This window comes from Camelus bactrianus, chromosome 3, assembly GCF_048773025.1.
Source record: "Camelus bactrianus isolate YW-2024 breed Bactrian camel chromosome 3, ASM4877302v1, whole genome shotgun sequence".
Taxonomy (NCBI): Eukaryota; Metazoa; Chordata; class Mammalia; order Artiodactyla; family Camelidae; genus Camelus; species Camelus bactrianus.
This window is the reverse complement of record NC_133541.1, coordinates 92742589-92767625: the sequence shown is the minus strand read 5'-3', so window position 1 is coordinate 92767625 and position 25037 is coordinate 92742589. Positions and strand designations below refer to the sequence as shown.

The 25037-nt window shown below is 46.8% G+C and overlaps 2 protein-coding genes across 13 annotated transcripts in view; one reads left to right on the top strand and one right to left on the bottom strand.

Annotated features, from left to right (window-relative positions):
- The window catches only part of RAPGEF6 (Rap guanine nucleotide exchange factor 6), a 197873-nt gene extending 189003 nt beyond the window's left edge, over positions 1-8870 (top strand). Inside the window, exons 30-31 of the transcript XR_012505623.1 lie at positions 6448-6550; positions 8229-8870. The gene's annotated coding sequence lies outside the window, so the exon portion shown is untranslated. The remainder of the gene's footprint in view (positions 1-6447; positions 6551-8228) is intronic.
- CDC42SE2 (CDC42 small effector 2) overlaps positions 7066-25037 on the bottom strand; it is a 135026-nt gene continuing 117054 nt past the window's right edge. For 11 of the 12 annotated variants that reach the window (XM_074360616.1, XM_045507765.2, XM_074360617.1 and 8 more), the window contains 4 exons: positions 21063-21254; positions 17454-17555; positions 10058-10173; positions 7066-9497 (listed from right to left, as the gene is read on the bottom strand). In XM_074360616.1, the coding sequence (XP_074216717.1) occupies positions 10075-10173; positions 17454-17555; positions 21063-21254 (393 nt within the window). In that variant the 3' untranslated portion in view covers positions 7066-9497; positions 10058-10074. The remainder of the gene's footprint in view (positions 9498-10057; positions 10174-17453; positions 17556-21062; positions 21255-25037) is intronic. The other variant, XM_074360623.1, reaches the window with a different exon arrangement.

The following is a 25037-nucleotide window of genomic DNA, read 5'->3' as shown; positions in this document are numbered from 1 at the left end:
CTTTTGAGGAATCTCCATACTGTTTTCCATAATGGCTGCACCAAACTACATTCCCACCAACACTGTAGGAGGGTTCCCTTTTCTCCACACCCTCTCCGACATTTATTGTTTGTGGACTTTTTAATGACGGCCATTCTGACTGGTGTGAGGTGATACCTCATTGTAGTTTTATCTGCATTTCTCTGATACTAAGCAATATTGAGCATCTTTTCATGTGCCTATTGGCCATTTGTATGTCTTCACTGGAGAATTGCTTATTTTAGGTCTTCTGCCCATTTTTGGATTGGGTTGGTTGTTTGTTTGTTTTTGAGTTGTATAAGCTGTTTATATATTCTGGAAATTAGGCCATTGTCAGTTTCATTGTTTGCAGATATTTTCTCCCATTCCATAGGTTGTCTTTTTGTTTTGCTTATGGTTTCCTTTGCTTTGCAAAGGCTTATAAGTTTAACTAGGTCCCATTTGTTCATTTTTGCTTTTATTTCTACCGCTTGGGTATACTGCCCTAGGAAGAACATTGCTGAGATGTATGTCAGATAATGTTTTGCCTGTGTTTTCTTCTACGAGATTTATAGTGTCTTGTCTTACGTTTAAGCCTTAAGCCATTGTGATTTTTATATACAAAAATAGTGTATGGTGTGAGGGAGTATTCGTTATAACTTCATTGATTTACATCCAGCTCTCCAGTTTTCCCAACACCATTTGGTGAAGAGAGTGTCTTTACTCCATTGTATGTTCTTGCCTCCTTTGTCAAAGGTTAATTGACCAAAAGTTTGTGGGTTTGTTTCTGGGCCATGCTCTATATTTTTTAATTCATTCATTTGTTGATGGACACTTAAGTTGTTTCCAAATCTTAGAAATTTTGTCAGTAATGCTGCAGTGAACATGGAGGCTGCAGATAATAGTCAGCAAGAATCTGGAGCCCTCAGTTCTATGAGGCACTGAATTCTGTTAACAACCTTGGAGCTTGGAAGTGGCTGCTTCCCTAGTTCAGCCTCCAGGTTCAAGCACAGCCCCGCTGACACGTTGACTATAGCCTTCTGAGACCCCCAAGCAGAAGACTGAGCCAAGCTGACCCACTGAATTTCAGACTCCTGATGCATTGAAACTGTGCTGTTTTAAGCCGTTGACTATGTGGTAATTTGCTGTACAGCAGTAGATAACTAATATATTGCTTGTTAGCTGTATGATCTTGGGGAAGTTGTGTTTACACCCTGTGGCTTAGTTCTCTCATCCTCAAATCATGTTAACAGTTCGCTTTCGTGTAGGCTATGAGGATGAAATGAGTTAATGCGTGTGCAATCCTTGGGCAACACCCAGCCCCCTTGAAATTTTCGCAGGAACTTTCAGTGGTTATACACTCTTTCTTCTTTCCCTCTCTCCCTCCCTGTTTTCCCTCTTCAAACCATAGTCGTTTTCTACCCTGATTCTTCCATCTCATCTCCTTTCCCAGAATTCCATTTCTTTGCCCAATATGGTCTCGGCTCGCCAATAAACACTCCATCTAGTGGTCATTTATCTGACAACCTCAACTATTCTAAATATAATCAAGATGTTCCAAAATCAGATTGATTCCATATAAAAATGCATTCAAGGTACATTCCTGACTTATTGGTGAGATTCAGCTTTCTTGTCTCCTAAGTTAAAACATGCTGGAAGCCAAACGGAAGACTGTGAGTGGAGAACTGGAGGGAAGCACACTAACAGCAGCAAGAATGTGATTAAGACACCCTGAACCCTGCCCTGCCTACACCGTCTGGTTTAAAGAGCACGGCGTCTTCCCAGGTCTCCGAGGCCTGGAATGCGGTGTGGGGGCAGGGCTCCTGATGCGGGAAAGAGCCAGGCGTTCTGCCTGCACCCGGGTGACAGGGAAGCAGGAGGGCTTAGAGTCCTCTCCTCTGCCCTTTGTCTTTCTTCTCATCTGCGAATCTTTTCTCCTTGAGATAAGCACTGCCAGGCTGTGGATCAACGCAGACTTAACCCCTTGTTCTTAACCCCAGTCCTGCTTTCTGCCCTGCAAGCCTTCCTGCCTTTCCCCATGTGACAACAGCTCCCCCGTTCTCTTTTTTAAGGTAACTATTCCTTTCCCAAACCGTGGGGTTTTGGTGGGACTGTGAGTCAAAGTAACCCACCCCTACACACACTGCAGGGGGCCCAGTGTGAGGCGTTCCTTGGAATTCCTAGCCTGTGGATCAGCAGGGTCATTTCCTGTATGACCCCAGGACATTCGTCATGAGCTGTTAAGACTGCCATGGCCGGTTACCGGCTGTTTGACCTTGAGCAAGTTATTTACCGTCTCTAATCACCTGTCCCATCATCTCTGACATTGGGAGAGTAAAAGCTCTTTAATAGGATGGGTGTGGAATAAGCCAGGCCCATGCCTCACAGGGGACTGGTGCTTACTGAACGCCTCCTCACCCTCTCCCTCCAGTGTCCCATCCTATCTTGTCACCCCACAACCAGACACTCCCACCTAGCCCCCTTCTCCCTCCCCTGTGAGGCCAGGCCTACAAAGTGCTTCTGGCAGCCTGGAGCTAGTGAAAGGCTAATGAATAAACCAGTCATTGAACCTGTACTGGAAAGTCTGCCTTCCTTGTTTATTTCTTAAAATTGGAAAGAAAACAGAGATCATACTTTGTTAGCATTTTTACCACCTGCTTCACTAGAAGCCTATGCTGCTGATTTCCTCTTGTACTAGTCCTTCTAAATCCTTCATCTGGTGGCCCACCAAGGGTCTCCTTGAGCTACACTGATAGGCCTGCTGAGCTCTGGTTGTGCCTTGTAACCGAGAGCTGCAGAGACGACTGGGAGGCAGGAGAGAGCTTTCCACTGAGGTCGCCCACCACTGAGCAGGGAAAGGAGGGTGCCGACATCAGGGAAGAGGAAAATGGCCTGTAGCCTTAGATCCAAGTCAGGAGGGTCTGTTTAATCCTAGAACACATTGTGCTCACCACTCAATGGTTTCCTGGCCAGGTTGCACTCGGGTTTCCCCTTTCTTAGTGCTGGCACTCTAGGAAAGCCCCACATCCGTGTCAGAGTTTTCTGCACGTGGTGTTTTTCACGTGGGACACTATGTCAACACCCGTGTCTGACCATGTGTATGGCATCAGATTTGAGTTGAAAACATCAAATGGTTTGTAGACATGCATGGCACACTTACCCCTTAAGTCACTGCTTCATGCCAGGCACAGCAAGGCTGCTCTGTGTAAAACCTTAAGCATCATTTTATTAGTGCCATCTAGCAAGCAAAGACCTTGTGGGTAATGGTTTCCACAGCCTGGGAGGAACTTCTGCTACCTGAGGAATAGACTCACCCTGACCCTGAGGTATTGGGCGGTTGCTGAATAACCTGAGCTTCTGACTTGGCCTCTCTCGGAATCTTTGTTTCTTGTGATGGTCATGTTCCCATGAACCTTTTTACTGTTTAACAAGATCTCAATCCTGAGAGCCTCATTTCTGCTGGCATAGAGTGTTGGGCAGCAGTGGTCTCGGTCAGAGTCCATCCCAAGTGTGCACTTAGGAGGGACAGGGAAAAGGATGTCAGGTAATGGAGCGATGTGCTTTTCTCAGCTGTACGGCCAAGTCTGCCCTGAGGCACTTGATTAGGCTGTGATCATCATACTTAATGTTTCCTTTCTCTTTATTTTTCTACTCTGTTGTTGCCTTTGAACAAGTTCACCTAATCTGTTCTGTGACTTTCTGTTCCTAAGAACTTGACTGCTTGGATGCCTCACATAAGTGGGGTTGTCACTTGGACTGAGCCCCTGGACTCTTGATAAGAGGCCAGACCAGACAGGAATTTCAGGCAGGGCTTTACTGGGGCTCGTGCTGCAGCACAAGGGAGTGAAAGCAAGAAACAGGGATCCATGTCTTGCTCCTGATCTTAAAGAAAAGTTTTTATCATCTTGAACCATACCACCTGCGGGCTTTCCATATACTGTCTTCGTTTTGTTTAAGTAGTTTCCTTCTAGTCCTAGGTTTGTGTTTTAAAAGGCTATTGAATTTTGTCCAATTTAGAAGATCATATGGGTCGCCCCCCACCCCCACCCCCAGTATTCTGCAAATGTGGTATATTTATCCCCAGTGCCTAAAAAGTGCCTGGGCACATCGTTCTCAACAGAAAATTTCTGAGTGCATGAATTGCCCAGTTATTGAATGACACCCATTTAATTATGCTTCTTTATAACCAATTTTCTTGTAATCTAATTGCTTTAATTTGGGTAACTTGCTTTCTAGGTCTGCTTCAGGCCTGGAAATCTTGAGATTTCTTTTAATTATGCTACTTGATTTGTTCTAAAGACCACATTCTCAAGTGGTGTTTTCGGGAGGGGTATGTGGGAAGTTTTGGATTGCCTGCTAGTGTGATCTATTTTGCTCTCTCACTTCAGTGAAAGTTTGGCTGAAGATAGACAGTAGTGCCAAGTGATGTTCTCTCAGAAGCTGAGACGAGTGCTCTGTTATGTTCTAGACCGCACCGCTGCTGCTGAGAAACCTGGTAATCTTTGGACGGAATAGTCCAAGAAATTAGATAATTTCCCAGAGGTGAATACATGAATTGCAGAACAAAGGGCCATTTGAGGTCTGTGAAGTGTGATAGTGTAAATGCAAAACCCATTTTTAAAAATTTCAAGTCATAAAGAATGAAGAGACCATTCCTTTTTTGATAGACGCCCCTCCTCCCACACCCCCACCCCGAGCGTTTCCCTTGCTTTCTCTTTGTAAAACTCTTATGAATCACAGGTTGAGTCACTTGAATCCTAGAACTTCTCATCGCTCAAATGACTTACCATAGTGACTTCTTCCAAAAATGTCTACTTGTCCTGTTGGTTTCCTTCAGGAACATCAAGTTGGAAGGAGGGAGGAAGGGAGAAAGGTTTGCTTGTTTCTGTGTCTGAGATGCAGTACGAGCTGGTCCTGTTACAGTATTAGCCTGCGTGGCCTTAGCTCCACTGTGCACAGGTTGGATGTGGCCGCATATACGGGGGTACAGTCCAGTCACTCACCCCTGGTACCTTTGTGCTATCGTTGAATGTCTTCCCTCTGTTCACGCTGAAATTCTAACTCCCAAAGGCAATGGTATTAGCGCCTTACAGAGGAGACTCCAGAGAACTCTCTGGCCTTTCCCACCAAGTGAAGACCTAGAAGTAAGTCTGCACCTGGCAGAGGGCCCTCACCTGACCGTGCTGGCACCTTGATCTCAAGACTTCTGGCCTCCAGAACTGTGAGAAGTCACTTTCTGTTGTTTGTAAGCCACCCAAATCTGGGGTATTTTGTTATAATATCCTAAAGGGACTAACCTGCTTTGCACAGTTTCTGAGAAGTGAAATACTGTTTTTAAAGCAAACCAGAAACAGCAGCCAAAATGTCTTCTGACACAGCCTGAACATGTTGCAGCCAGCGAAGTGCTCCCTGCACCTCAGCAGAGGGGATCAGGCCCTGGGGAGCTGGTGGCACAGACCTAGGGTCTAAGGTCAGGGCTCAGACATTTGAAAGGCACACAGGTATACAAGTGGCTTCAATTAGGAACATTAAGGAAAAAAAGACACTCAGGTCAAGGTTTGAAGATTATTATCTTATTTGCTGCTCTTTTGTAAAGGAGCAAAAAAAACCAAAAAAAAACAAAAAAAGAACCTGTGTGTAGGAATCCTTTCTGGGCCTCCCAGGCAGGCTTTTGGTGTATTCATCATCTATCTTAAGCTAATGAACATTGGAGGTTCAGTGGGTTATAAAAGTTCTAGTGAACTCCGGAGCTTGGATTCACAGAGACAGTTTGGGGTTAGAGTGGACCGTGTCTTTACTCTCCTGCTGTTAGCCTCTAGGGAAACTAAAATCATCCTTTCTGCAATACCAAAAGCACCACTCTTTCAGCAGTTGTTTGTAAGGTCCCTGATCAAACTTCTGGATCTTCTTAGCTTTTTTTTCTTTTGGGCATCAAAGGACCAACTGTAAGTATGATGCAAGTAAGAATTGTAGAGTACGGTCAGAAGTAGCCCAGAGGTTGCATGTATCTGGTAGAAATGTTAAAAAAAAAAAAAAAAAGGCAAATAAAAACCTCATCTCAAAAACAAACAAACATCCTAAAAACTGAAAGTTTAAGGAGCCCAAATATTAAAATACAGATTATCATGAGTCATTTGGTAGACTTTTACATTTTCACAACCGTAGCAAATTGTCTCTGTTTTACGGAATTGCCCTACTTTTTGTGCACGTTATGCCTATCCTTTGAAAACAGGCACTCGAAATAGAGCTAATATATTGACATGAGGAGTTTCTTTACATAATTAATTTTTTCCTTTAATCAGCTTATTTTACTGGACTGCCATAATTTCATCTTAACCCAGTTTTCCCTTTAGAGTCCTTGGCCATGAGTTGAAGACAAAAATTATCAAACCTTTCTCAGATACTCTGTCCTAATACTTTACTTTTCTCATTGATTTTTTTCTATTTTAGAGTGTTGTACACCAGGTCTCACAATGCAGCCAACCCTAACTGAAGCATTCTCAGTAGCTGAGGCACAAGGCCCAACACACGGATGAGTCTCTGGCAGGATCTGGTGAGTATATAGGTCTTCTTTGTTCTCATGTGAATCAGCATTTCCAATCAGTCGCGCTGGCATTTGGAGCTAGATAAAGCTCAGTTGTCTGGGTGTCAGTAAGTAAGTACCCTGCTTCAATTTCTGACAACCAAAAATACCGTTTTCAAATGTTCCCTAGGGGACAGAATTGCCCCTGATGGGAACCACTGTCTTATTTTAGGAGCGAACTTTAAACTGTCCACACACTTTGTGATAGAAATTCCACGCTACAGTCATAGAACATTTCTTAGTTGTATTTACTGCCAGCCAGTGTGTCCTGGGAAAACAAAATGCTGCAGCATGGAAAACTAAGTAGGAGTTTGATACCTCGTTTTAAATTATCAGGTGAAGTGAAGTGTAGAAATTTAAATCCCCTTTTAAAGAAGAAAATGATAAATTGTTTTTGCAGTCACGATGGCAGTCATAACTCTACTAAAACAAACAGCCCCTTCTGTGAGTATAGTAAATACTTTGCTGAAAGAAAGGAACCAAAGCAGGATTGAAAAACATTTATTGAATCAAAATCAATACTTTCTTTTTATTATCTACAAGCTGACACTGAACTCACTTTATTCAAGAATGAACACAATGTACAAAAAAAGTATGCTTATATTATAAAAATATGTCAATTTTATCTCCTGGGCGCTGAGCAGAAGTCATTTTAAACAAAATCAAGGCAAACTTGCTCTCTATAATAGAACTGCTATAATTTAATAACAAAAGTGAAAGCCGATATACTCACAAAGTATCTCATTTAAAGGCCCACCGATAATGCTGCCTGGGAAATGCTGCCCCAGTCACCACAGTGTACATTGCTCCTCTACGCTCACTGGCCCCCCTTTCTGCCTACCTCGTGGGAAAGCACCTCCTCCACAGAACGCAGATCACTGATAAAAGAATGTGTGTCATTAGGTAACAGCTGTTAGCATATATTTCAGCAAAGTATTAACAGTCAATGCTATTTACTGAATTAGCATCAATTTTCAAGCGAGACACACAGTCATGGGGAGCAAATGACCTCCCGAGATTTACAAAGCCACTTACCACTGTGGGAAAACTGACTCCCTAAAAAAAATGTGTCCAATGTTAAATCTTTTAGAATTTTTGGTAATTGTCTCACTCCGTCCGCCGTCACCGGCACGCTCCTTGGCAGGCGGGCTTGCACGCAGTGTGGCTGCCCGTGCCTGTCAAGTCGGTGGCGGCTGCAGAACACCCAGAGGCTTCAGAGTGCAGCCTTCGGTTTACCACGGAGACGTTCCAGTGCTCACTGGAGTATTTGGTCCTTTGAGAATCAGGAAAGCGAGCAGTTGGAGGAAAAAATAAAATCAAATCACGAGCTGGGGAAAAGGAACTATGGCTCCCTGTGTTGTCGTCTAGGAGGTGTAGGCCAAGGATAAAGTCTGCATACTAAATGTTAAAGTCAAAGTAGAATTAGACTCAACAGCATCAGTGCTGTCAAGGCCAAGGAAACCCGTCCCTTAAAAAGAGCCTGCACACAGCAGTGGCCCTGGCAGGACACTGACCTGGCACTCACGCGAAGTCCAGAATGCAGTATCCACACAGTGAATTAACGACACCAGGTGAATTCAAGTTTAGAAGGTATTAAACTGCAAAATGCCTATTTTGATTACTAAGCATAAATGTCTTTCCTTGACAGATTCTGTTTGGGATTGAGACCTACGAAGACTCAAAATTGCAGAAACACAGGGCAGGAGTAGCTGGCGCCCACTGTACTGGGTAAACTGAAAAGAACTGGGGGAGAAATGCTTTCATGTTTTGCCCCCTAAAACCTACTACATATGCAGTTCTGTGATTCACAAGAATTTGGGACTAAGGTGAGGGGAAAGGGATCGAAGAAGACAGAAAATGTTCCCTCTTTATGTTATGCAATGTCACCCCATTTCCTACATGAAATGTTAGTGCTACCAAATGTAACTCTTAGATATGGCTCAACTAGACATAGGACTTAAATAGTTTAATAAGAAAACAGACCACTACCTGGCGTAGCACTACATCCTTACAGAAATATCTGAAATACACTTTGTGAAGAATAAATGTATTTTGGAACTTGAGCGAAAGGTTTCTCAGAGGACATTCAACAGGCTGCTACTGGAAACAACTGAATACCATAGTAGTAAACCTAAACAAGTGAAAACAGATGAGTGCACAAAAAATGAACAGCTACTAAGATAGCGATGCGCAGTCAGACTGGATGGGGAGGATGTGACCACACACCCGCAACTGTTTACAATCCCAGGTCCTCACTTTCAAATAAATATACTGAACATTTACAACAGAATGAATGCCTTATGAATGCAAGCTTTTCTTTCACTGTAGTTCTAAGTAAATAAAAGTCATAAGCTACAAGTTGCCTTTCTTTTGTGAAACCGATGTGACTTGGTGCCACAGCTAACCTTCCTCTAACAGCAGCAGTATCACCAGCCCATGGCAGCAAAGCCCGTTCCTTTCTGTTCCTTTCTGGCATCCCATGGGCTCCTGTACAAAGCAACTTCATAAAGCATGCAGGTATCTACGCTGCTGAAGTTTTAAGTGGATAGAAATGATCATTGTGCTTATGGTTCTCATACCTTCCAAAATATACATAAATGGTGACAAAGTAACAAATAATAGCACGTCTTTGCTTACCAATAAAATCATAAGGCCGGGGGCTGGAGATGGAAAGAGAAATGTTAAAAATGGGGAAAAAATGCAAAACAGTGCTAGCATTCACAAAAAAGATCATGCTAAAATCAGATCCATATTGATAAAGATAAGCCACAATCCAAAGAACTCTGTCCGTGAGTCCAAAGGCATGCACGCCAGCGGAAGAAAACGCAGGGTTCATCTGACAACAGTTTCTTCGGAGCAGAGCAGTTACGTGTCACTGGAGTAATCACAACAGGGTGAACAAGAGGCCATCACACTTCTTTTTCGTATTTGCAAAGGAAAGAGAAGCAATCATAACAACAAAAAATTAAGAACAGTGGAACAAAACAAATTCACAATGAACTATAAAATCAAAAGAAAAATACAAATTATTTTTACGCTTTAGAGGCTCATCCTTTCTTAAAAGCTGTCTTTTCAATTTGAGACGTTTACAATGAAAGATTAGTAACAGTTTTAAATATGAAAGCACTTTTCTACATGTGGGATTTCCTGCAGTACCAGTACTCAGAGTAGTAATTTCACACATGTTTAGAGGACACAAAAGTGACATCTTGTCACGAGAATCTCAGTCAAAGCCTCCTCCCCACCTAGCTGTCGTAAGGAAAAGAGCAACTTGAAACTAATGTTCAAAATGCAGTAGGTGCATATGACCATCACTTGGCCAACTAAAAATGTCTGCCTTTTCCAGTCCGTACACAATGTTTAAAATAAGAGAACAAGATACTTTTTAACCCAACAATTAAATTAAGGCCGTCTGTGCCGTCAGTGGTCCGTTGGCCACGTGCGACGTGGCACCGCGGCCCGAGCGCAGATACTCACTGGAGGCGGGAGCGGGGCTATCCCGCCTTCGTGTCCACGAGCTGCATCTGCACGTTGGCAGCCATGCCGCCCCCGTAGCCGCCCTTGGACTGCATCTGGTTCTGGATGGAGCTGACCTGGAGCGAGGGAGACACAGAAGCAGGGTCAGGAACTAGGGCCACCGCAAGTGAGTGAGTCTCGCCTCAACAGTCTAGGTGGGCTGCTCTGTCCAGAAGGGCACTTGTCATAGCAAGAAGTATTTCTATAGCGTTTTTAAAGTGTTTTCATTATCAGGGGAAACGTGAGGCTAGTAACTGAAGCTTTTTTTTTTTTTTTGTACAACTCCCTGTCCAGCTCCTTTCTCTACTTCCCAAGTACAAAAAACCGTCCTGTAACTCACCAAGCACTTGGCTGCATTTCAGAAACAGTCAAAAGTCAAAGTACAGATCAAGTCAACCTTGTTATTCAACCACTGTCACAAATGAAGTACCTCATTGGTTTTTGATGGCTGTATAATATTCTATAGTGTGTATGTTCCCTAGTTTAATTACTGACGGACATATTAGGAAGCTCTCAAAATGTTCGCTACTTCAGAAAATGCTACAGCGTATGTGTTTGCACACTCGTGCAGACACACCAGAAAGACAGCTTCTTAGAAACAGTTACTGGGTCAGAGGGTGTGCATTTTTAACTGGTTATTGCCAAACTGCCATCCAAACACACAAAATTTGTTTCCACTGGTAGTGTTTGAAAATACCCATGTCTCTATGTCTCCATTTCATATTATCAACCTTGTTAATACTAGTGAGGTTCAGTGTCTTTTCACATGTTGGCTGTTTGTATTTCTTAAGAACGGAGTTTCTTTGTCAGCCGTGTACGTAGGTGTCTGTTTCCCACACCTGCATCAGATCTCAGTGTTACTGTTAGCGACGCAGCATTTTATTAATGTGACCTTTCTCGATTTCATAAGGTGCCCGCCTACCAACCCCGTCTCAGACACAGGATTTGCCAGTAGCTGGTCTGACTCTGCAGGCTGCCTTTTCATTTTCTTGATGGTTTCCGCCGCTGCACACAAGCTTTTTAAGCTGCGTGGTTTCAGGCCTGGTTTTGTTGTGAGAGAATTTTTGTGGACGGTGTAAGACAGTGGTCGAGTCTCATTCCTAGGCGTGTGGCTGTCCAGTCTCCGCAACACTTATTATTATATGCCCCATTTCAGTAGGATGACATGACATTTCTGCCAACCTAGTCAATGTAACGAACAGAAAACACAAGTGGACTTGAGCAAGAGTGACTAGTGTGTGCTGGGCCTGACTTTTATCATTTTTATCATAGAAAGGTATGCAGCACTCTGAGCTCATGTACCTAGAAATGCAATTTGACTTTCTTTCTTAAGGAGCCTGGAACCCAGCATTCTCCCTGAGGTGAGGAGATAAAGGTGAGTTTGGGGAAACTAAGGTAGTAAGAAAGAGGCTATAGCTCAGTGGTAGAGAGCATGGCTAGCATGCAGGAGGTTGTAGGTTCGATTCCTAAGGCAGGCAGAGAGGCAGAGAGGCAGAGAGGCAGAGAGGCAGAGAGGCAGAGAGGCAGAGAGGCAGAGAGGCAGAGAGGCAGAGAGGCAGAGAGGCAGAGAGGCAGAGAGGCAGAGAGGCAGAGAGGCAGAGAGGCAGAGAGGCAGAGAGGCAGAGAGGCAGAGAGGCAGAGAGGCAGAGAGGCAGAGAGGCAGAGAGGCAGAGAGGCAGAGAGGCAGAGAGGCAGAGAGGCAGAGAGGCAGAGAGGCAGAGAGGCAGAGAGGCAGAGAGGCAGAGAGGCAGAGAGGCAGAGAGGCAGAGAGGCAGAGAGGCAGAGAGGCAGAGAGGCAGAGAGGCAGAGAGGCAGAGAGGCAGAGAGGCAGAGAGGCAGAGAGGCAGAGAGGCAGAGAGGCAGAGAGGCAGAGAGGCAGAGAGGCAGAGAGGCAGAGAGGCAGAGAGGCAGAGAGGCAGAGAGGCAGAGAGGCAGAGAGGCAGAGAGGCAGAGAGGCAGAGAGGCAGAGAGGCAGAGAGGCAGAGAGGCAGAGAGGCAGAGAGGCAGAGAGGCAGAGAGGCAGAGAGGCAGAGAGGCAGAGAGGCAGAGAGGCAGAGAGGCAGAGAGGCAGAGAGGCAGAGAGGCAGAGAGGCAGAGAGGCAGAGAGGCAGAGAGGCAGAGAGGCAGAGAGGCAGAGAGGCAGAGAGGCAGAGAGGCAGAGAGGCAGAGAGGCAGAGAGGCAGAGAGGCAGAGAGGCAGAGAGGCAGAGAGGCAGAGAGGCAGAGAGGCAGAGAGGCAGAGAGGCAGAGAGGCAGAGAGGCAGAGAGGCAGAGAGGCAGAGAGGCAGAGAGGCAGAGAGGCAGAGAGGCAGAGAGGCAGAGAGGCAGAGAGGCAGAGAGGCAGAGAGGCAGAGAGGCAGAGAGGCAGAGAGGCAGAGAGGCAGAGAGGCAGAGAGGCAGAGAGGCAGAGAGGCAGAGAGGCAGAGAGGCAGAGAGGCAGAGAGGCAGAGAGGCAGAGAGGCAGAGAGGCAGAGAGGCAGAGAGGCAGAGAGGCAGAGAGGCAGAGAGGCAGAGAGGCAGAGAGGCAGAGAGGCAGAGAGGCAGAGAGGCAGAGAGGCAGAGAGGCAGAGAGGCAGAGAGGCAGAGAGGCAGAGAGGCAGAGAGGCAGAGAGGCAGAGAGGCAGAGAGGCAGAGAGGCAGAGAGGCAGAGAGGCAGAGAGGCAGAGAGGCAGAGAGGCAGAGAGGCAGAGAGGCAGAGAGGCAGAGAGGCAGAGAGGCAGAGAGGCAGAGAGGCAGAGAGGCAGAGAGGCAGAGAGGCAGAGAGGCAGAGAGGCAGAGAGGCAGAGAGGCAGAGAGGCAGAGAGGCAGAGAGGCAGAGAGGCAGAGAGGCAGAGAGGCAGAGAGGCAGAGAGGCAGAGAGGCAGAGAGGCAGAGAGGCAGAGAGGCAGAGAGGCAGAGAGGCAGAGAGGCAGAGAGGCAGAGAGGCAGAGAGGCAGAGAGGCAGAGAGGCAGAGAGGCAGAGAGGCAGAGAGGCAGAGAGGCAGAGAGGCAGAGAGGCAGAGAGGCAGAGAGGCAGAGAGGCAGAGAGGCAGAGAGGCAGAGAGGCAGAGAGGCAGAGAGGCAGAGAGGCAGAGAGGCAGAGAGGCAGAGAGGCAGAGAGGCAGAGAGGCAGAGAGGCAGAGAGGCAGAGAGGCAGAGAGGCAGAGAGGCAGAGAGGCAGAGAGGCAGAGAGGCAGAGAGGCAGAGAGGCAGAGAGGCAGAGAGGCAGAGAGGCAGAGAGGCAGAGAGGCAGAGAGGCAGAGAGGCAGAGAGGCAGAGAGGCAGAGAGGCAGAGAGGCAGAGAGGCAGAGAGGCAGAGAGGCAGAGAGGCAGAGAGGCAGAGAGGCAGAGAGGCAGAGAGGCAGAGAGGCAGAGAGGCAGAGAGGCAGAGAGGCAGAGAGGCAGAGAGGCAGAGAGGCAGAGAGGCAGAGAGGCAGAGAGGCAGAGAGGCAGAGAGGCAGAGAGGCAGAGAGGCAGAGAGGCAGAGAGGCAGAGAGGCAGAGAGGCAGAGAGGCAGAGAGGCAGAGAGGCAGAGAGGCAGAGAGGCAGAGAGGCAGAGAGGCAGAGAGGCAGAGAGGCAGAGAGGCAGAGAGGCAGAGAGGCAGAGAGGCAGAGAGGCAGAGAGGCAGAGAGGCAGAGAGGCAGAGAGGCAGAGAGGCAGAGAGGCAGAGAGGCAGAGAGGCAGAGAGGCAGAGAGGCAGAGAGGCAGAGAGGCAGAGAGGCAGAGAGGCAGAGAGGCAGAGAGGCAGAGAGGCAGAGAGGCAGAGAGGCAGAGAGGCAGAGAGGCAGAGAGGCAGAGAGGCAGAGAGGCAGAGAGGCAGAGAGGCAGAGAGGCAGAGAGGCAGAGAGGCAGAGAGGCAGAGAGGCAGAGAGGCAGAGAGGCAGAGAGGCAGAGAGGCAGAGAGGCAGAGAGGCAGAGAGGCAGAGAGGCAGAGAGGCAGAGAGGCAGAGAGGCAGAGAGGCAGAGAGGCAGAGAGGCAGAGAGGCAGAGAGGCAGAGAGGCAGAGAGGCAGAGAGGCAGAGAGGCAGAGAGGCAGAGAGGCAGAGAGGCAGAGAGGCAGAGAGGCAGAGAGGCAGAGAGGCAGAGAGGCAGAGAGGCAGAGAGGCAGAGAGGCAGAGAGGCAGAGAGGCAGAGAGGCAGAGAGGCAGAGAGGCAGAGAGGCAGAGAGGCAGAGAGGCAGAGAGGCAGAGAGGCAGAGAGGCAGAGAGGCAGAGAGGCAGAGAGGCAGAGAGGCAGAGAGGCAGAGAGGCAGAGAGGCAGAGAGGCAGAGAGGCAGAGAGGCAGAGAGGCAGAGAGGCAGAGAGGCAGAGAGGCAGAGAGGCAGAGAGGCAGAGAGGCAGAGAGGCAGAGAGGCAGAGAGGCAGAGAGGCAGAGAGGCAGAGAGGCAGAGAGGCAGAGAGGCAGAGAGGCAGAGAGGCAGAGAGGCAGAGAGGCAGAGAGGCAGAGAGGCAGAGAGGCAGAGAGGCAGAGAGGCAGAGAGGCAGAGAGGCAGAGAGGCAGAGAGGCAGAGAGGCAGAGAGGCAGAGAGGCAGAGAGGCAGAGAGGCAGAGAGGCAGAGAGGCAGAGAGGCAGAGAGGCAGAGAGGCAGAGAGGCAGGCACTTTTATTACATTCTTGCTATTGCAGATCATTGTATCATTCCTTACTGTTTATCATTCCTGACTGCAAGTGCATTCACTGTATCATATTACTGAATGATCCAGAAACATCTACTGATGCTTTTTGGGTGGGATTGCAAATGTCTTTGCCTTAGATGAGAAGCAGAAGAAATTGTGGTGAGAATAAACTTTCCATTTTGATACTGTGGTGTATCATTACAATGCTGACACTGTGACGGAAGATCAAGAGAAGTGCAGTGAAGCGTGCACCCTGTACAAAAAGGTCCTACTCTTCCAGTCCGCTCAGCCCCAAGAACCACACATGACAGTATCGACATTTTCCTGGAGAGGAGAGGAGAGGAGCGGTCCGGGATCGGGGTTCTGACATCACTAGGTCCTGACGCTGGCCCTATTCCTGGCTTGCAGACGACACAGGGCAGAGAGAGGGAGGGCTCTGATCTCTCATCCTTTTCTTCTGGAAACACTGACCCCATCATGAGGGGCTTGTCCTCATCACCTCATCTACAGCCAATTCCCTCTCAAAGCCTTCACTTAAAAATCATCACGATGGGTGTTACGCTTTCAATATACAATTCTGAGGGGACACAAACACTTAGTCCTTAACAAATGGTTAGGTTTTCTCTTTAACATCATCTTTTTAAAAGACCAGATAAGGATCCCAGAAGTTCGCTGTTCCATCATCAGTTACCTTGCACGAGACCTGTTCTGCTGTTCCTTCCTTCACAAAATGTCATCTTATACCCAGCACGACTGACAAGGATAACACTAGTGTAGTTACACTATTTCTCATTTGGATCCCTGAAGGGTGATTCTCTATTATTCCCTTAACAAAGATATTATAAAGTCAGAACAGTAGAAGAGAAAAAATAAACTCATCATATATGAATAGGAGGGAACATTACATGCCCTGTTGCATTCTGGAAGCCAGACCGTCACCATTTTCATTTCTATCCTACAGCTTCATAGGTACACGATTATGCATTAACACCGCAACCTCTCTAGCCTTCAGCTTTCTTATCTCTAATATGACGAAGGGTGAAAAGAACTTAGAGGCTGTTATGAGTTTGGTATTAACTGATCAATGGCAAGTGCCTAGAAGGACGCCTGACACGCAGTAGCAACTACGTGAGTGCCAGCTGGGGAGCGAAGCGCCATGCGCCCTGCTGCACCAGGTTCTCCTAGCGAGAGCTCCCCCAGTGCTGGCACTCACAGATGAAGAACCCTTCACAATGTGATGACCGGAAGAGAAGTCCCCTGACCGTGGGCCCAGACTGCCCCCGTGTGACACACATGAAAAGAGGAAAAGGCCATCGGTTCTTTCCTCTTCTTCCGGTTGTTAGGCTTCATTAGATAATACAAAAATATGGAGGATGTCCATTCTTTTAAAATCTCTGAAGTTCATTGCCAAGTGTTAAATCAGCAGATCAGACATCAAAACACTTACCTTAAGTGTTATGTATTGCTTGTTACCTTTTTTCCTTTCAGACTTGAACACATGTAACTGTTTATGATACATTTAGGATTTTTTTTTATAACAAACGATTTTACAAAATTTATTCTCAAAGTTAAAGTTACATTTAACCAAAATCTATTGAACATAGAGGAGGAGTAAGAGACGAAGAATAATGTATAAATGAGATTTTACAGGCTGACTAAGCACCACGAGCTAAAAACTGAATTGGTCCCATACAGTTAAACTCGTAAAACCTGAAGTGGGGATGAAATGTGTTGATGACAAAGAAATTACAATTAATCATTTATAATAAAACTGAAACCATTCATTCTATTTATATATATCGCAGTGACTCGAATATTCACAGAAGTCTCAGGGTCCCATTGGGTCCACGTTGATCCAAAAACAAGGGAGGGAACTGTGTCTAACAGCAACCTGACACCGCTTACATGTCCACAAAACCACTTCAATGTACTTTTCCTTCAGATTTAAAACAAACAAGCTGTTTCCTTTCCAGGAAGCTACCAACGTCATTCCTTTGCGGTATACCTAGTAACTGCAGTGACAAACTTGCTTGCTGTTTCCAGGAGACCTATCTACCTACTTTAAAGGTCTCTGTTCTCCACTTAAGTCTTACAATGTATCATAACTGTGTTTATAAAAGCCTTATGACTTTCTGGTTCTAAACACTTGAGGGAACATTCAGACACATCTTTGTACTTTAGATGAAAATTGAGGAATAAGTTCAGCGGAGTAAATCTGAACTTTACAGTGAAATTCACGGAAACCTCTATAAAAGACAGCAGTCGAGCACAAATGCTAATCCTTCGCTTGGCGCAGGGGAACTTACGTTACAGTAACAAATAAATCACAAGCATACTAATACCAGATACAGGCTCATCTTTTATAAAGTAAATGTAATAAATATGTTTAGAGAACTCAACTAACTGACCTTGAGAGAACAAAAAGAGGTTAAATGTTACTGAAAAGCTGACCTCCAAGTCACTTTGCGGGGGGCATGAGAAGCAACTATTATCTTCCCTTCTAAACTCAAACGTTTTGCAGTATTCAGAAGACAGACAGCTACAAAGAGTTCAGGGCAAACATAAATAAACACAGAACTTGGCAAACAAAGCAAGAGATTACTTTTTCACTGTTCACTTCCTTCTCCCTTTAATGCTCCCCTACGTATGTCTACTCCGCGTCTATCAATTCACTGCACGCACTGCAGCCGTGAGGAACGAGTGGACCTGTCACAGAGCACATGGACGCGTGACTCCGCCCCGAGGCCCCACCCAGGTACCTACCGAGTTCATCCCACTGAACAGGTCTCCCGACCCCACGTGAGCCGTGTGCACGAAGTTTGTGGGCTCTCCAATCATACTTCGGTCAATCCGCCGGCGCCTTTTCTAAAATATGAGGAATAATGGGTTGAGAAAATGATCTTGTTCACAAAAAAAGATATTCTGATGGATTTATATACTGTGCACAAATAACTTTCTGTAATAATATATTTGCCCGGGACACAAAAGTACCTAAATCTCGGTATCACCCCAGTCACTTAAGCTGAAATCCCAAATAATAGGTTATTATTTACACCTCAAAATAGATTACTTGGTCTAACTTTGGCCATCCACATATTTGTGTAATAACCATTTAAGTTTTGCACTTTATTAAAAAGAGACAGATGTAAAATTACCATCTGTTAACCATAACTGGTGTGATCTGAGGACAGCATTTTGATTTTAAACACTGCAGCTTTCATCGCTAACAAGCTGATGCCATTTTGATGGCTATCACTTAGATGACACCCGACTGCCCTTGCACACTAGAATCACCCTGCACTCTACCGAGAGGTCTAGTTCTAGCTCGTTCACTGTTGTCTGCTCTATTCTGGCTGCACATGAAACCCCGACCCAACTCAGCCGACAGGGCTGGGGCTTCCCGCCACCGCCTATTTCTGACGACCACGTCCCCATAGTTTCCCAAGCCTGTATTCAGATAGCAGGAACCTCCATATGCCATACAGAAGGAAAGGGGTTTCCATGCATCCTTGGGTGCTGCGACCTGGCTGAGGGGCCACGAGCGCAGCCGGCTCCATGTCCCGGCGCCAGCCCACGCCGCCCCGCGGCGCCGGCGGCGGCTGACCCAAGGCAAGCCAGGAACGAGGACTGGCTAGGTGGCCTCCGAACATAGTATTTTATGTCTCCATCTCCTGGAAGGTTGCTGGGCTCCTGAAAACTCCTAAACATTTACCCAGACCGACCCAGGTGACAGCTCCGCAGGATTAGAACACAGTTTTCTACAAAACCACAAAAGCGGAGAGTTCACACAGTCATTTTAGAAGCTCGTGCACCTTGTTTTGCTGTCCTCTAGCTTTCCTGCCACAGGTCTGAGTCCCAGAGGAAGCCTGATGCTGGTCCTGGGAAGTACGTACGTTCCCCCTCAGAGCTCAGCAGTAGCACTACCGTCTCCCAGTTTGCTGGCTCTTCCCTCCTTTCCTTCTGTGGGGCGTGTGGAGGCGTCTTGCTATCTAAACGCAGGTTTTACTACAGCTTATGCAAGTTTTCTTCTATTATTTCTTCGATATTGCTCGGGTTCCCTTTTGCTATTTCTGGAGCTCCTGTTACGTGGCCATCAGGATGTGGCTGTGTGTGTGTAAGGGGGCGGGAGGCAGGGAGTGTGTTTGAGTGTGCACATGCACCTTCCTAGCTGCTTTCTGTCCATCATTTTCTTCCTCTTTATAGTCTCCCTGTATTAGAAAATAACTCCACTGGTTCCTCTTCAGGAACCCACAAATGCTTTCTTACAGGCCAGAGAGCGAACGTTGAGGCTTGCAGTCCACACAGGGTCACAGCTTTGCCTCTATTCTGTCATCACAGTGTGAGAGCAGCTAAGGACGACAGGGGGACGAACGAGCCCAGCCATGTTCCAGTAAACATTTATGCACACAGAAAAGGTGGCTACGTAAGGCCCCACACATTCTGGTTTCCTGACCCCTGCTCCAGATCAGTGATTTTTTAAAGTGGAAGATACTTTTTCCCCCCAGTTGTGGTTATTTTTTTGGAAGCCCTTTGCTATGAGATCGCATCGCTGCAGTACTTTCTCATCTCTTTGAGACTCTGTATTACAGGTTTTCCTTGTCTTGCTGTCAAAAATGCCTGACTGAATGAATTGTACTCTACATCACCAGGAAGCAAATACTCTCATTCCTTTACTTCCCCAAATTTAATTCCTTCAAGCCCCTTTTTGAAGGGTTAAAAACCTCAATCTGTCCTCTGGGGCCCTGCTCCACAGGGTTACCTGAGAGTTTCAGGTTGAAATGGTGTCAGCAGCCAAGGAAGGGTCCACGTCCTTTATCTAAGGCCTTCAGTTTCCTATTTCTTAGCAAAAGGCACTGACTTCCCGCTATCTTTTCTTGCACACTACTACCTTCGGAGCCTCACACAGACTCCCTGCCCCTCACCACAGACCTGACAGCTGCAGCCACCCTTTGATGTGGGAGGCCAAGTGCCACCCATGCAGGACAGTCTCTTCCACCTTGTTTCCCATGTTCTTCCCCAGTCTCTGATTTTGTCTCTTTCAACCCATTCAACATACTTTCCTTCATACTGCTCTCATCTGGGATGATACCGCACAGGTTCCATGAGCCCTGAGAAGCTACCGTCTTTTCTAGGATACGGCAGAGAAAAGACGATGCCAACAGCAGTTTTGTGCCTGTTTTCTTCCTGATACTACTTATTCTGTGACATTTCCATTGAATCTGCCTTGTTAGGAACCTGTTTTCTCTAGGCACATCCAAATACACTGTCACCAGCAGAAGTGAATTTCCTAGCCACTTGGGCAGGACAAACTCTCGGGGTTTCTTCCCCAGGACACCCCTTGACTGACAGGTAGAGAGGGAGGCTTCCAGATTCTGGGCACACTCCTGCCATGAGCAGAAAAGGCAGGCATCTCCAGAAGAAGACAGAGGACAGCAGTTACAGTCATGGGCTACTGGCACCTGCAGGACTGTGGACTTTCCCCAAGGCTCTGTGTGACCAGCTTGCAGGGGCGACAGCTCCTGGGCTGCAGAGGGTGGCAGCTGGCTCAGCCACAGGGCCCTGCTAAGCAGGCGAGGGACTGGCGTATTTCAGAGAATAAGATCTACTTCCAGGCCTCTGGGAGTCCTGGTCATCCCTTGCCCTGTGAGCACACGGAAGCAACTTCTAACAGTTCTGAGTCGGTGTCATTTCCTCCGGAAGGGTGTGTTTGGGGCTCAGCAGAAAGCTACACTTGGCCCACAAACCCACATTCAGCGATGTATTCTAGCAGTTGAATTATTGCAGGAAGATGTTGGGAGAGAAGAGTCAGCACGGAGCACTCAGGCCGCCACCCATCTCACCCAGAAACGTTTCCTGAAAGAATAAATTAATGTATGGATGTGCCTGAAGACAGATGTGCTTCTGAAAGAGTGGTATTACTACTCACTCGTAAACAATAACGTAACAAACGTTACGAATAGTGAAGGAGGACGTTCAAAAGCAGGTAACTAAATGGTTCAAAAGAGAACACGCTCAGTGAAAGGCAAAGGACCAAGACACCACCTTTCTTCTATCACGATGACGTTAGCTCACTAATTCATAATCTGAAAATGATGACTTTTCACGTTGAACTTTACTGAGTTAGGAATCAGACTTTCCCTTTAGTCCTGGATGGTTTCTTCATGCCATCTATTCTCACCTTGATTTTAGGGCATAAAAGTGCAAGTTGTCTGTCCTTCCTTCCTTAGTGCTAGAAAGACCACAGCTTTTAAAGCAGAGGAATGACATCAACATGGTTTTAAGAGGCTGCTCCGTGACGGCTACAGCAGGGAAAGCAGGTGGGAGAGGCCAAAAGAAAAAGTCATTACAGTAATGCTGGTGAAAGGAGGTTACCTGAATTCTACTGTCGGCGGCATAAACGGAAGTGTATAGATTCAAGCTGTGTTCAGTGGGTAAACCCAAAAGCATCTGGTTGCTGACTTTGAGAATTGTGGGAGAGGTAAAAGGTAGCGGAGATGCACAGATTCCAGGCCTGAGAAGAGAGTCCACAATCCAGTGGGTGAGGTAATACTGAAGAGTTCCACGCTTTAGGGAGAAGATAAAAGATTCAGTTTAACACACACGGAACCTGAGGTACCTAAGAGACAGCCAAGGGAGGGTACCAAGTGGACAAGATGAAAAAGGCTAGACTAGAGACAGGAAACGGAGTTACTGAGAATTCTCAGGAAGAAAAGCGCACAAAGAAGCTCTCTGTGAGGGTGGGCGGAGGAAAAGAAGCCACTGAAGGAGGCCGACAAGGAACAGCCTAAAAGCCAGGAGGAAAACCAGGCGTGTCTTCTGCCAAGTGTCAAAGAGAGACTCAGGCAATCGGCTGAAAGCGGCTGGGAGGCCAGTTAAGGAGAAGCATGCTCCCTGCATGCAGGCGAGGAAGGAGCACCTGCTGAGTGCTGGGCCAGCGCGGCGGCAGGAGCGCAGGACATGAGAGGGGCCTGCGGGGCAGCAGGAGGTGGGGACACGGAGAGCTCACTCACAGACAACTGGACAAAGCCTGGCTTTCCGGACGGGGAAGACAGACAGCTGCAGCTGAAGGGAGAAGAGAAAATGAGGAGAGACTGAGATGAGATGACTTGGTTATGCTTAATTTCTGATGAAACGATCCAGTAAAAGAGGGAGACTGAAGGTAAAGAAAAATAAAGGATTATCAGTATTTTAAGGACGGGATCCAGACACAGGCTGAGATGTTCTTTAGACTTCTAGTATAATAATCTTAATGAATCAAAAAAACTACATTCTAGGTATAATTAAATATTTTAAAATGCAAAAGTGTAGTACTTTTCAGACACAACGTGGACATTTAAAGAAGAGCCCACTGCTCCAGTGTGCTGCACTCAGAGTGCAGGACAGACACAAGATTCAGGCCGTGGGCAAACGGGGGGAATTCCAGAGTCTGGCCCCCACACGGCAAAACAGGAAGCCGCGTGCTAGCTGCTGACTGGAGCACAGCCACAGGTTTTCCTGGAAACATACTTCACTTTATTCTTCATAGGGAACTTTACTAAAACTGTCAACCATTTGAGTAATTCTTGCCATCCTTCAAATATTAACTGTTACTCTGCATACGGGCAAGGACTAGACATACACTAGAAAGAACAGTCGCGTTAGGGTGTAGAGGGTTAGGGAAAATGGCTCTTCCCATCTACTGTCAATTATGCCTCTGTAAGTCTGTTTAAATTTTACAGACATATCTGAAACTTTTTTCAATGAAATGTGATGTCCAGAATTTGCTTTTAATTATCCAATGGCGAGGGGCGGGGGGCTACAGGGAGCCCCCCCATCAATAACTACTGAAGCTGAGTGCTGCATACAAGGACAGGGGTGGGCACTCTTCTTTTCCTAATACATTTTTTAAAAGATTTGATAATTCATTTACTTTCCTCACAAACTCCTAATTCATCCCTTCCCCACTCTTTCCCCTTTGGTAACCAAAGTTTGTTTTCTGTATCTGTCAGTCTACTTTTGGTAAGTAAATAAGATTTGTAATTTTTTTTTATTCCACATATAAGTGATATCATATGGTATTTGTCTTTCTTTGTCTAACTTCTTCACTTAATATGATAATCTCTAGGTCCATCCATTTTACTGGAAATGGCATTATTTCAGTCTTTTTTACGGCTGAGTAATATTCTATTGTGTATGTGTATGCACACACACACACACACACGCTCCACATCATCTTTATCCAATCGTCTGTCGATGGACATTCAGGTTGTTTCCATGTCTTGTTGCCTTACAATTCAAACATCGTTCCCTACCCACTTCCTGTCTTCCTCCCCAAACTACAGAAGATATATTAAGTGTAAAACAAAAACCAAAAAACAGAAAACGCTGCACAGCTACCACATAACGTGGCTAGCTACAGCATCCATTTAGTTTAACACGGCTACTCATGAGCATCATTCTGTGCACTCCGTCACGTTCCTTCTTTGAAAATAAAACCACCATCCAAAAACAGCAATAAAAATGGCTTAAATAATAAGGCCCAGCAGCAAGTGCTCAATGCACTCAGAGCTTCTACTCCATTCTCTAGTTTTCTCAGCTCTGCCCTACACTCTCCTGGTGTCAGTTTTAGCCACAGGCTGGTAGCAACAGAGCTGCAAGTCCAGTCTCCCCGTCTGTGTGTAACGACACAGAGAAGAGCATCTCTCTGTTAAAAATAAGGCCTCTTTCCTCTGAGGTCTCCACAGGACTTCCTCTGGCGTCAGAGTTCCATGCCCTGTTCTGAACCAACCCCTCTTGCCCACGTGTCAGGAATGTCTTACTTGGCCAAGCTCTCGAACCCAATCACGGCTACGGAGGACATGGCCCTCACGGCCACCACGAACCGCATCCGGGGTCACCCAGCACCGGGGTCCACTGTGCAAAATATACGGCTCCCACACAACAGATGCGGGGGTTACCATGCTGACGGCCATCGAGGCAACTCAGGAAATTTACAAATTACTAGGCAAATTTGTTTTTAAAACCTGGAATGTAAAAATTCAGAGAAAAGCTGTATTCTGAGATTATTTCTCCAAAAGATCCCCCCTCTCTGGATTCCCCCAAGTCTCTCTGGCTTCTACCTCCACTCCTCTGCTTTTCTGCACCCTGTGTAGGGTGGCCTTCTCCACGGTGTCCCCGGTCCCCTTTCTTCCCTCTCCCATGTCTTCACCTTATTACCTCCATGCTCATGACGAGGAGGTCTATTTTCTCTTCCCCAGGCTCTGGGCTGTACATTTAACTGCTTACTGGACACGTCCATGTGAACTTCCAGAGGCTGCTCCAAGTGTCCTCTGTCCACAACTGAACACATAACATCGCTGCTGTAACCTAGTCCTCCTCTTCGCTGTCTGTTCTGGGAAACAACACTCCTCCCAGTGTTTCAGCCGGACTGGAGGGCTGTCCCTCACACTGTTACATCGCGTCAGCACCTCATCCTATGGATCCGCCTTCCGCCCTCCCCAGAGCCCCCTCACTGCCACAGCCTTGCCCCCAGGCCCTGCCGCCTGCCACCCACATCTCTGCGCGGGCCTCCCAACTTACCTGCTTCCAGCTCTACAACCTGCTTCACCTCCCGATGTTCTTTACGCTGTATCTGGATACACCTTCTACAGCACAGAACTGATGTCACTCACCACTTTAAATGCCCTCAATGGCTTTCCAAAATTTTCAGACTACATTCAAAACTCCACAGCCTCTGAAGTCCTGTTTCTCTCCCCAGCCTTGTCGCTCACGGCTTCATTCCTTACATTCTAAGCTTTCCTCTGCTGCTTGAAATCCCCTAACAACGCAGAGTTCTCGCTCACCTGTCTGCCCTCTGCCTGAAAGGAACCCTTCCTTCTGCTCCTGGACTTCACTAACTCGGGCCTCGCTTCTTTATACGCCTTCTGCTCTGAGGTTCTGTGCTCCTCCTGTGCCCTCAGGGCACCTCGTATTCACCTCCACCAAAGAAAAATTCACGTCTCACACTGATTTTACACTGTCCACTGGATGGCACGAGTACTCCTATGTGGAGAAGGTATACAAATTTCGAGCCCACAAGGGCCAGCGCCACACACAGCACAAAGCCACTCAGCAGCTCATGCTTTTTGAATGAGTACATTCATGACTATATAAACATCACAATTCACATAGTTTTTAAGCCTTAATTCTTAAACATTTTGCAGCAATATAAACTACCTCTCTCACACAGCTACAATATTTATCAAGTATAGCTTCTTAAAAATTTTTTTGTTTGTTGTTTCTTTGAGGTGCAGGAAATTAGGTTTATTTATTTATTTACTTTTAGAGTCGGTCCTGGGGATTGAACCCAGGACCCTGTGCACGCTAAGC